Source organism: Moschus berezovskii, chromosome 5 (assembly GCF_049115385.1).
Source record: "Moschus berezovskii isolate FMDL1 chromosome 5, NW_MosBer_1.0, whole genome shotgun sequence".
NCBI lineage: Eukaryota > Metazoa > Chordata > Mammalia > Artiodactyla > Moschidae > Moschus > Moschus berezovskii.
The window spans coordinates 32,994,410-33,007,696 of record NC_142464.1 but is presented as its reverse complement, the minus strand read 5'-3'; the positions used below and the strand labels follow the sequence as shown (position 1 = coordinate 33,007,696).

At 38.6% G+C, this 13,287-nt stretch overlaps 1 protein-coding gene across 1 annotated transcript in view; it reads right to left on the bottom strand.

Moving 5' to 3' along the window:
• The window catches only part of EIF4E (eukaryotic translation initiation factor 4E), a 45,117-nt gene extending 36,902 nt beyond the window's left edge, over positions 1–8,215 (bottom strand). Inside the window, exon 1 of the mRNA XM_055434226.2 lies at positions 7,559–8,215. Within this exon, the coding sequence (XP_055290201.1) occupies positions 7,559–7,576 (18 nt within the window). The 5' untranslated portion in view covers positions 7,577–8,215. The remainder of the gene's footprint in view (positions 1–7,558) is intronic.
• Between the last annotated feature and the right edge of the window lie 5,072 nt (positions 8,216–13,287).

Sequence of the window (13,287 nt, the reverse complement as noted above, 5' to 3'; positions counted from 1 at the left end):
TGCTCTAAAAGACATAACTTAAAAATATAAGAGGTGTATGGAGTTGGCTACCACTTACTTTTGTAAAGGATATACAGCTGATCCTTCAACAATGTAGAGGTTGGGGTACCGACCCTATACAGTCAAAAATCCACACAATCCTTCTCATCCAAAACCTGGCCTTTGTGGACTCAAACAACTGCAGATCATGTAGTATCATAGAATGCATTTAGTGAAAAAAACAAATCCATACATAAGTGGGGGCCCACATTTCCAATCCAGGTTGTTCAAGGGTCAGTTTCACATTTGCTCATGTCTATATATACTATAGTGTATATATATATCCTTCAGTATCTGTGGCAGATTGGTTCCAGGATCCCCTAAGATACCAAAATCTACAGATGTTCAAGTCCCTTAAATAAAATGGCACAGCACAGACAGCCCTCTAAAATTTGACCAGTTGATTGAATCCTTGGACGGAAATCCAGGGTGAGGGTGGGAGGGACACTGCATATACAAATCTCCACAGAAAGATATGAACTGACCATCTGACCATGCTGGTTGCCCCTAGTGATCCGTCTGGACGGGAATAGCCTGAGCAAACCTCACTGTATACTCTTTTGTACAAAATTGATTTGTGGACAATGTAAACAACAACTGGCTATCCACACACACATTTTCTTAAACAGCAAAACAAGGTCATATGACAATTTTGTCAAGACCAAATAATTATCTTTGCAAGTTGAATATAGAAGAAAAATTAGAAAGATGTCTTCCTAGAATAAAATTAAACAATAACTTGCCCAACCAAACTGGCATTTGTTGTATCCAGTTATTCCTTACAAAGTTGTAATACAATGTTTGTATATATCAGGATATATCTAGATTCTAGAGCCACTGTCCAATTCAGTATACATTTAATATATATGGAATTAAATTATAAGTAATTAAAAATTACATTTAAAGTTTAAAAATCATTTATTTGTTGGATTAGTTTTATTTCCAGGGCTCAACAGTGCAGCTAGTGGCTACTGTATTGGATGCATAAATATAGAACCTTTGATCATCACAGAAAGTTCTCCTGGACAGCATTTTTTCAGAAGAATCCTCAAAAAAGCCAGTTAACATCTGAATGCTTTGGAGAGAACTAGGTGGTTGGAAAGAACAGGAGATAGGTTTTTCACACCAGGAAGACAGGACTTGGCCTGTGCCAGGCAGCATCCTTAATGTTTCATGTTAACGCTTTTAATCCTTACTGTACACTTCAATTATTTTCCTTTGTAATCCTAAGTATTAATATTTTATTTAATGCATTTAAAAACAGTATTGTGATGAAGTCACAGGCTCCAGCACACTGCTAAATGGATCCATCACCTTTAAGAAAAAGTAATTAAAAAAGCCAAAATAACATTAACTATAAATCAAGATCCAAGGGTGATTTTACTGATACTGTTTGAGAATACAAGTTGTACAAGTTCAAAACAAAAAAATAAATTGTATCACTCATAATCCCATCATTCCACCACCCATACATCCTTTCAGATTTGATTTTATGTTTATTTGTGTGCGACCTATGAATCAACTCTATCCTTAAGGTAAGAGTTTTTCCTGAAAGGAAAGAGTTGGACTTCTGAGTGTTGGTTGAATTTTAGCTTTTTTCTCAGCGTAGTAACAAAGCTTGTAGACAGAACCTGGGTTTGCGTTCCAGCGCTCTCACTTAGGAACTATGTGACCCTGGCAGAATTTTTCTTTTTTAGTCACTTGAAACGTGAATGTCTCACCAATAAAAAGTATTTATCCCACAACATTAAAACTTTTTAAAAACTACAAGAAAAAAATGTGTATTTTCTCTCTACTGAAGTATTTCTTGCCTTAGTTAATACTTGAAGTTATCAGACTTTGTGGTTATGTAAACTGTTATCCTAAGATGACCCATGGAAAACCCCATAAGAATTTTTTATAACAATTTTTTAGTTCACATAAATACTAAAATCTCATTGACTGCCATAGTAAGCACAGCATTTTACAGTAACAAGTTTAAACTACATAACTAAAGACATTTTAACTTTATAGATTACTGCAAAGAATTTACTGCAAAGATTACTCACAGAAGTCTTAGTCCTAATACTATCACCTCCCCCAAATAATACACGACTGAGCGACTGAACATATTATAATTGAAACTTTTTCAAAACAATTGCTTAACTCTTTGTCAGACCTTTCACCAAAATTACTAAAAGTACAAAGGTAGCTGAGAATAGACTCCATATTTGCCAATTTCTTAAAAATTATACTACACTGTTTCCACTAGCAAAATATTTCACCTGTCAAATCATTTGAATTGACAAGGTCCAGAAATCAAATGAGAAGGGGGAGAAGGAACGAGACCATTCACTTTCTTTAGAAATCAACCCACAAAGTCCTAGACCATTTACTGAAGAATGAACAGTATAACTAACTTGTTTAGTCCTCAGACTTCGGACACGTAGCTATTTTTCCGTAAGATTCTATACTTTGGGTATCAGCAAACACTGTAGTACAATAGAAACTAAAAACAAACGTCCACATATTTTCTTTTAGAGCTGTAGCAAAATATCTATTAAGTTTATCAAATTAATCTTTCCAAGTCATATAAGGAACACGCATTACATGCCTGTTGGAAAGACAGTATCATGTTTAACACACTCTGGAACTTGGCTGCTTTAGTTTGAACTCCACCCTACCACTTATTAGCTGTGCGATCTTGGGGGAAGTTAGTCACACAAAGTTACTTCATCTCTCTGTGCCTTGGTTTCCTTATCTGTGAAATAAAACTAATACCTACCTCATAAGGCTGCTAAAAAATTAAATGAATATATGTAAAGCACTTAGTAGGATGCCTAACATATAGTAAGTGCTGTGTTAACTATTATCAAGCTATAGAGACTGCTTAAGCTAAAATTCACTATTACAGACTATTATTTAAATGAACATTTCTATTAAGTCAGTTGCTTAGAACTTTAAATCTGTAGCCCTGGAAATGTAAAGCTGGTTAGATCTGTTATAATTCCACAGACTCTCAGTGAACACAGTGAGCAAAAACTACAGCTTCCCATTGTTTCTATGAAAGATGGATCAGAAGTTCCAACTAGGGAAAAAAAAAGTCTTATTTTTCTGATCACATTCTCAGGTTCTGACTAGAAATGACTACACAGTACTTAAGAGACAAAAGTCATCTTTTTTCTCTAGACATATATAGGAACTTTTAAAGAGAACACTACTGATTTTTACAGTAAAGAATGAGAAGATTATCAGTTATGGGTCATAAGTTTTTTATTTCTGAATAATGGCAAAGAAAAGATAAAAATAAAGTCAGCTATGTGAATCTCCTAGCAAAGAGGAAAAGGTAAGCATACCCATGCATGAATACACCTGCATGCAGCGCATCAATGGAATATTAACTTTATCTAGTTCTTCGTAACTGACAAATTGTCATCTCTGAATATTGTATTTGAAAATCAAAATCACTGTATCTTATTCCCATTTTTCAGCTAGCCTTAGAAATTTCAAGGTCACACAGCTATTAAAATTAGATTGTAATTCAGGCTCATTTTCACTTCTTAAAAAATTCTCTATGACAAAGATGGAGCAACTCCAAAACAGCAAGAAAATTTCTAATAGAAGCAGAGAAGGAAAGGAAGAAATTACCATTGCTACAACTACTACACAGGTTCCTTGTTACATCCAGGACTGCAGGTACTTCTATATTCTTAATCTTATATAAATAGAATACTTAGCAAAAATTTTTTTGTGTAGAATTTTCTATACAAACTGGATTATGGTTACATAATTCATCAAACATTTTATTCTCTGCAACTTTGGAGTGCAAACTATGTCTGTTTCTAAGCTGGACTTCTCTAAGTCAAATAATTAGGCACAATATTAATTCAGAGTAAAAAACAAAGTAAAATGTAAAATATAAACACTAGAACTAAATTTCTTTGGCTGATGAATGAACTCTGATAACACTACATTTTCTTAAGGCAAAAACATGCATATTAATATACAAGGTCTGCTTGTCAATAGTCTTTGTTTAGCAAAAAACATTGCATTATGTAACATTTGTCACATGAATTTAAGATTTGCTTTTTATAAACTCTCTGCAAAACATCTTTCTAAGGGATAAAAAAGGAAACATTAGATTAGCTGACTGTCTAAGTGGATTCCACCTATGAAACTAAGGTATACTTTAAAGAAATTCAAAAGATACAATGTGAAAGCAAGTAAAATTATATACCGTCAGTTTAACTAAAGAAATAAAAATCTCTTATCTTTAAAAGAATTACAAGTCAAAAAACAACCCAATAATGAAGAAAACAGAATGAAGATAAAAGCTACCAAAACAATGACCCACTGGAGGCAAAATGGCCTGCCATTTTTATCAACTGATATTAAGTCTAACTTTGATCTACTCACAAGCTCTAATTCTGACCTGGCCACAATTCAAATGCCAACAGAGTAACAGGACAGTATTGTTCAAAATTTTCCCACAGTACCTGTTAAGATAAATAGTTCCTTTAATTTGCCTATCAACCTTCTTAATAAATTTAGTATCATCCAGTATCCTTTTGTGTGTCCGTGTGTTCTGTCATGGGTTTCTTTCTTTTTTTCTGGAAGTATAGTTGATTTACAAAGTTGTGCTAATTTGAGGTATATTGGCAAAGTTTTAAATACACACACACATATGTATATATATATATCTTCTTTTTCATTATAGTTATTACAAGGTATCGAATATAGTTCCCTGTGTTATAAAGGAGGTCCCTGTGCTCTATTTTATATATCCTGGTGTGTTTCTGTTAATCCCAAAATCCTAATTTATCCCTTTCTCCTCCCTTTCCCGTTTGGTAACCATAAATTTGTTTTCTGTGTCTGCGAGTCCATTCCTGTTTTGAAAATAAGTTCATTTTTTTCATTTTTTTAGATTCTGTGTAAGACACATCTTAATTTAACTGATCTCACACACACACACGCTTGATAATCACATAATATCAAATTGAAAATGACTGATATTTTACATAACTTTCGGAGACAAAAATTCCCCGAATACCTACCAAGGTGGGACAAGCAGGAAAAACCTGTGACTCTTTAAGTGCTTATGGTTATATGCCCAGCAAAAAAGGAATAAGGAAACTCACAAGCTAACTGAAATAGCAATGAATAAATACACTTTTTATAGGCTTTTACAGGGATACTTTAATTGCAACAAATACTAATCAGGTGCTTAAAAAAAAAAAACACAACCTATTTAAAATTGCCAAAAAGAATTCTAAATGACTAATCTGCGGACAAGGGTACATTAAAAATACTTAAAAAAAAAAACCGCATTTTTTTACACTAAAAATGAACCCTTTAAAGTATTTTACAGGTACCCTCAACCTAGTGTAGTTTCAATCTGGCTTTCGACTTACACAAACCAGATTTTTAGGTTCCCTACTCCCCAGATTTAAATGCAGTATTCAAATCTCCCAAGGCTAGAAGGAATACTATACTGTATCACTGACCAGAATCATTAGAAATTAAGCTTCTAAAAGTTTACACTGAACAAGGTATAGAATCCCGTTTTGTATAATTTGTATCCTCAAGAACACCTGGTACAAGCTCCTAAACATATCACGGGCTATAAATATTTACTGACTGAAAACACTCCTTCAACACTTTGTAGTTTTGTTCCCTGCTGTTGAAACAAAACAGCATAGCTTCGCAAAACCCAAAGGACCTAAATGTTACTGAAACTTCAGAGATACACATTATTGTTTTGTTTATAAGGTTTAGCCCTTATTACCAGCTGTAATGCTTTTAACTGATGCTAGTACAGAGGGCAAGAGAGTCGATCAATTGTAAGTAATATCATAGCCCATTGAAGGGTTTTAAGTTAAAGGTTTTACATATTTATCGTTTAGCTATTTAACATCAATGTTCTAAAAATCAGTTAATTGTATAAACAACTTAAAGAGAGTTCTGTAGTCAATCTAATTTCCAGGAAAATAAACACATACCGGTACCAATAATAACCAAGCTTTCTGCCTTGAACTCTGGCAGGAAGCTAAGGATAGTTTACACCAATGTAATGAAAAATAAGCATTTTTGTATTCTACAGACCTTTCCATACCTAGTTTTCAAAGTAGTTATAGAAGTCTTTAAAGAGAGCAAATTGGGAAGCCATTATCAAAATCACAAACTACCATTAAAGATATACGAAAACATCTGGCAACGAAGGTCTGGAATTGGTTCCAGAGTTTCAAAGGTTTTCTGGTGAATGTATTACGCCTCTAAATTTTCACTTAGATGCGACATTCCTAAAATGGCAACACAGGCCTAGAAGTTTCAGTGAGCCAGTGCTGGCAAAACCAAACTATGACAAAGATCCTCTCTCCTTTCAGCGGTAACAATCAACTTTGTGCTCTGGGATCAAGTTGCTTCAAAGAAGTTTAAGATGGTACCTAAATTGGGAGAGAAGCCAGTAGAACGGATAAAGAGAAGATAAAATGAAAAAGTAACTCGAAAAGTTAAGTTTCTATTTCCAATGAACTGCGTCTGTGAAATCTTCCAGACGATAAAGTCTCGGAAGAACAGACGGGTCTAGACCCAGTCGCATTCTCTGAGGCGTGCGCACAGCGCGGAAGGATGAATGAATGGAAGACCGGCGCGTGTGAAATGCAGCAGGTCCGGCCGGCAACCAGCCGGCAGCAGCTCTCCGTAGGCCTCGCTCCTCCCCCTTCGCTCCTCCATGACAGCCCGGTCTCGAGCATGGAGGGGCGAGGACAATGTGGTCCCCCTTGTAACCTCCCCCACTCTCATCCTCCGCTCAGAGGGTTACCGCGCGGCACGGGGTTCTCCTCCCCACCCCAAACCTTTCTCGCCTCCCCTGCCGCCAACCGCGGCAGCTCTCCGACGCGCTGGAGGAACATGCGCTCGCCCCTCTCGGCTCCCCTCGGCGAGATCGAAGCTTCGCAGCGCGTGCCGCGGCACCACTCCCGCCCAACCCACCCTCCGGCAACGCGAGCCCACCGGCTCCCGGCCCGCCGGCTTAAGGAGCCCCGGCACGCGCGCCGCACCCAAGCCCCTGGGCTAGACGGAGGCTCGGGAGGGAGAGAGGGAAAGCTGCCCCGGGGCTCCCTCCTCCATCTCACTCCAGGCCGGCTCGCCGCCCACCCTCCCTGCGGACCCCGGCGCCCGCTCGGAGCCGGCCCCGCGCCCTCCTCTCCCGAAAACACAGTTCCCACAACCCTAGCCCAGGGCCCCGAACGCGCCCCGTCCTCGCGGCCCGCTCCGGGCTCCGCCGGCGGCGCCGCGCCGCCCCTCCCCCGCCCCGCTCCCCGAGCTGCCGGGCCCCCACCAGAGCGTGTGCTCCGCACGCCGTGGCGGCCGCCCTCCGCGGCGCCCCCAGTTGTCCGCGGGGAGGCCAGGCCAGAGGAGAGGGGGAGGGGGCGGCAAGGGGTAGCATGCGCGCCGGGAACGCTGTCCCGCGGGGTCCCCCCGTCCGAAGGGAGACGGAGCGCGGGCACCGGTGGGGGTGGGGGCCGAAGGCAATACTCACCGGTTCCACAGTCGCCATCTTAGATCGATCTGATCGCACAACCGCTCCTGAAGGGGGGGGGGGGTGAGAGGAAAAAAAGGAGATTCAAACCGGATTGGCCGGCTGCTGTTCACGTGACGGACGTGTCCGTTTGGCCCTGGCGGCGCCTGCGCAAGACTGCGGCTGCGTGTTTAACGAGAGGCTTCTGGGAAGTGAAGTCTCTCCCGCTCCCTCTTTTTTTTTTTCTTTTAGGCAAAGAAGTTTAAAAAAAAAAAAGAACTGGTCACGTGGTCGGTGGGTACGGGGCGCGGTTCTCGGCGCGGCGGACACCTGCGTTCTGCAGGGTGGTTTTCAGTCTTCTGCTCTTCCGCCTGGATAGGTGCTGTCGCACTTACTGCCAGGCATGCCTGCTGTGCCCTTTGTCGTCCTGTCCTCCCATCTTCCCCGGAAGGCTGGGAACCGAAGGCTCAGCACGCTCAGTAAGGCTGCATTTGCTTAGTTGAGGTCCTAGGACGAGCTGTGGTTTATTTAATTTTCTTTTGACATCTCACCATTTTCTCTTAGTTTTAAAAGGAGCTGGCGATGGAGAACAGTTGTTTGGGCAGTCAGCCCTCCCCGGTCGCTTGGCTCCGCTAACGCGGGTGGTCACTCAGTGCCATCGCTGCGAACGGCGGTGGCGGAACCGCCCACAGTACCCACTTGCCACAGGCTGGCGGAGGGGGAGTGCACCCGACAGCTTTTCCTGTTCCCACTCCTGAAATGAAGACTTCAGGGTTAAATCTTGCTTGGAAGTAAAAATGATTTGCAAGTTGTGTCCTCTCGCTTCCACTGTTCTGCTTTAACGTGAGCGGAAACAGCCCAAGTCCAGGTGCCAGCCAGGGAAGCCACTCCGGCCCCCGCTGACTCAGCCCTGGACTGACCGTCAGGAGTCGTTAGGCCATGTCAGCTATGACTCTTGACGCTGACTCAGTCTCGTTAGGCAAGTGACTTAGTCAGTGCCTCAGCTTTTTCATTTATGAACCACACATAATAATACACTTACCTCACAAGGGTTTGCTGTGCTAATGATTGTAACCAGTTTTGAAGATGCATCGGACTCTATAAATGCTTCACCATAGGCAACCTCGTGTCTTCCTAAAGATCAGCGGCTTCCCTTAATGTTTTTTAAAAAAAACAATTAAAAAAATGTTTCTTTTGTGTACTTTGTTACATTATCATGTACACCAATGCAATTTTAAAGTTTCAAGACAAGCTTCCCCCCCACCCCCCTTTTGCGACTGAACTGAACTGAACCCTCCACAGAGGCTTTAATGCTCAGGAAAACATTGTTATATTCACAATAATCACTGGCGATTAGAAATTCATCCCCACTATGGCATCCTACATTTCCTGTCCATGTAAGATACTGTGCTGTCATTTCTCAAGACAGTGTTCCTCTGCACGGTTATAAATAGAGGTAAAGATATCTAGTAGAGTGCTACTCTAAGGTTTAATGGGGAAGACGTAAAGTTTCTACTTTCCATGCTTTTTAAGAATGTTAACACCAGAAAAATCAGTATAAGCAGGTTGCCTGTGCCTCCCTGCTTATAGTGTTGCTGATGTTCTTAACTGTGTCATACCTATTATTGAGTACATAATGGTTGCTTGAGTTGACTAACACATAATTGAGGCTGTAATAAGAACTCAAAAACCATGGCCTGTTCATATGCTTTGGTTTACCAGGATGTCAGAGACAATTAATGAAAGCTTCTGACCAGCCAATTTAGCTTTAGTAGGTTTAAAGTAGGATTCTGAAAAAATAAATGGATAATATGGATTTCTGTTTACAGAGAATACCTACTTTTAGCCTATCCAAAGTAATTACAGTAGATCTCCCTCTTTCTGTTGTTTTAAAATTAGTATCCTGTTACCTGCTCCGACTATATAGTATAGATGTATTATTTTCCCAGTGCTGGTAGATAACAGAAACAAAGAGATTTAAAATTTAAAGAGATTTTAGTCCCCATGTGGGATTGAAAACCAGTGATGTTTTTAAAACTTGTTTTTAATGATAGCTTCGATTTTATTAGCTTTTCTCTTGATAATATACACCTCACTTTTGTCAATCATCCTAGTGCTTCTACAATATATGTGTATATACTCCTTTTCTTTACAGCTAATTTCTATTTTGGATGAGCTTTGTTGCACGTGTTTCATGGCACATTCATATGTCTTTGCCTGACATTGCCATCAGATTCTGCCATGCCAAAGACTTGGTGATTAGGTTTTTAATCTGTATCTAAATAGTTGTTTTGTTTTAACAACCTGAAATATATTGAGCAGAAATTTTATACTTTATCTTTTAATCCACAGGAAAAGTACATATTTGTGCTTGTACTTAAAGAGTAATAACAGGATATTTATTATGGGATATGGTATTAAAATACTTTTATACTTATTGGAGTTACATAATTAATATGTAACTAATGACCCAGCACAGTGTCATGATGAAGTGAAGTGAAACTATTTAAAAGCCTGGAATAATTGGTCGTCATTTAACATCTGTAAATAGTCATGATCTTTTCTCTGCATAGTATATTCCTGAAGCTGATATATTACTAGTTTTTATAGATTTAACTCATGGTAAAAAGACTTTAAATAATTTAATAGAATGCATCATAATAAAAACATCACGACATTTTTATCATGTATTTGTCATTGGAATTTTATTTAGATTTTCTAATAACCAAAGTCATTGTTTTACTGGGCACTGTTTAACTATGGTTCAAACTAATCACATCTGCTATGATCAGTCCCTCAAAAATATTATTGCTACACTGTCTAGAAATTTTTTCAAATAGGCCTTGGAATTTTAGACAGTCTATTTAAATTAGATTCCTTTCTTAGACTCTGATTAGTACAAAGCAATCGTTTGTCTTAAAATGAATAGGTTTTGAGACTGAAGATATGAAATTGCGTAATAAAGTAAATGATTCTTAATATTTTAATATTGGATATTAATTTTAGATATAATCTAAATCAACCTCCAGTTAACACTTTTTTAAAAACCATTTCACTTTTTTTTCATTTTTTTCACTCTTAAACTTGGTTATACTTTACAGTCTATTTTTTAAATTGCTATTATCACTTTCTACAGTGATGTTACTTTAGGAAGGATGTAAAATGATGGCTTCTAACATGATGAATAATCTTTTAAATTACAATTAGTTTAATATTTGTGATCATGAGCTCCAATGTCAAATTTTCTTGGTTCATAATCCTCATTCTACCATTTACTGTGTGACCATATGCAAATATCTGTCTCTTTCTGCCTCATTTTTTGTCATGAGTTAGATGGGCCAATAATAGTACTTACCTTGCATGATCAGTGTGAAAAATAAATTAATCCATTAACATGCTTAGAATAGTTCTTAGAACATAGTAAGCACTCTATGTTAACTATAATTGCCATAAAATATCACATGAACATAAATTTCTTATTTCTACTTTTTGTATAGTATAATATGCTTAAAAATTCTTTTATGCAGAGAACCAACCCCCACTCACTGTCTTTAAGCATAATTAAACATTATCACCTCCATCTTATAGATAGACAGACTCAGTAAAGTTAGGGGACACAGGCAAGTCCACCCAGCCAATGGTGAGTCGGAATCCACACCCAGTTCTCTCGACTCTAAGATATTCTTTCCTCCATACCAGAGCTGCTTTCCTCCAACAGGGTCTTCCAAAATGCCTAGGTCTCTTTGAAGAACTTTTAATACTAAGTTCAATTACAAAACTTGATAATTCAAGAAGTACTATGTTAGTAATGGGAAATGTGTAATATTTGAAGGATATTGAAAGGACATGGGACGCCCAGGCATTTCCTTTCTGGCCTGTAAAATCTGTCTGCCATCCTAAGTCATGGGTATATAAATAGTTCACTACCCATATAAAGAAGTGTGACTAAGAACAGAAAGGGTGCAGCTAACAAGCAGCATAATAAACACTCATTCCCCTAATGATAGAAACAGTCACTTATTTTCTTCCCTTGATGCATTCAGATCTCTGTTCCAGTGCCATCCCCCGAGGGAAGCGTTCCTTGACCACCCTATATAAATTATCATGGTCATTACTATTTATCCCCTTGCACTGCCTTTTCAGACCACTTTGTAACCCTTGCTTGAAACCCAATATTACATTAAATATTATTTAATTGTTGGTTGTCTCCACTAGCAAACTATTAGCTCCTTGATGATTTGTAGGTAGATTGCTGACCAATATTTGGGAAAAACCCAAGTCTAATTTTTAAAACTTCACCAAAGTCTGGCCTCAGGACTAATAATGCAATAGAAAAAATTTCTGTGTCCAGGCATCATGTTAAGCAGTTCACATGTGTTGATGATACCTGATTTTATCTTCAAAAGAACTTTCTGAGATAAGGAAACTGAGGTTAAATAACTTTTTCCAGAAACACAGTTCTGCCTTCAGGGCTCTTAACAATATATGATATTGACTAGATTGTAATTGGACTGGCTAATAAGAAAGTCAGTCATCGGAAACAATGAGAAATAACCTGCAAAGAGTATGTGAAAAATTCATGTTTAGTACCAACAATTACTATAAATAGACTTAATGTACCTTTTAAAATTGAAATTAGAAAAAAAAATTTAATGTATGGGATACAATCAGTAGTCTATGGAAATAACCCACATGATTGTAAACACCCAAAATTCAGAGATTTGGGTGGAACTTCAGAGAGGATTTTCTGAAAATCCATGACTGCATTTTCATTGCTACATACCTGAGTAAGTGCTTACACTGAACTTGTCTAGAGAGAGAAATGTATTAATGGGTGGAAGTTGATCTGCTTGCCATGTGTAACAGAAGAATCCAGGATAACAAAATTTGATGATCTAGCATTGTTCTGGGGACAGAGTTGTTGTTGTTCAGTCGCTAAATCCTGTCTGACTCTTTGCGACCCTGTGGACTACAGCATGCCAGGCTTCTCAATCCATCACTATCTCCCTGAGTTTCCTCAAACTCATGTCCACTGAATCAGTGATGCCATCCAACCATCTCACCCTCTGTTGCCCCCTTCTCCTCTTGCCCTCAATTTTTTCCAGCATCAGGGTCTTTTCCAATGAGTCAGTTTTTCGCATCAGGTGGCCAAATTATTGGAGCTTCAGCTTCAACATCAGTCCCTCCAATGAATATTCAGGGTTGAAGGGACAGAGTACCCTGGCACAAAAATATGAACTCTGGTCCATTGGCCCCCAATGGGAATGGTTTCTTGGGGACACCACAACTATACAATTGCCTTGTTTTGATTCCAGGTTTACCAAGCAACCATATGATGAACATATCTTCTGGTATTGATTTGTATATATGGAGGGTTGATATGGATACATGAATGTCTAGGCCACAATAGTTACATTGCTCAGAATCCATTTTTAAAACGGCATTAAGCTTTTTAGCTTGTTTTACTTATGCTCTAGTAGCTTGGCTAAAAGAAAAGGACCCCTGTGGACTGGATTTTCTATGTGTCCTCAGACTGTGATGATTCTTTGTTGAAGTGCCAATCTATAGGAACTGTCTGGATGGCTACCTCCCTAGGGCTTGTCAAGTGTTCTTCTCCAACAGCATCTTTGGAGACTTGTGAATTATAAATTTTTTAATTCATCTGCCTCTAAATTCTTAAAAACAGGGGATGTACTAAAAATTCTCAGATATTACCCTATATGTTTCAAGTAGCTAATAGAAAATCGTGA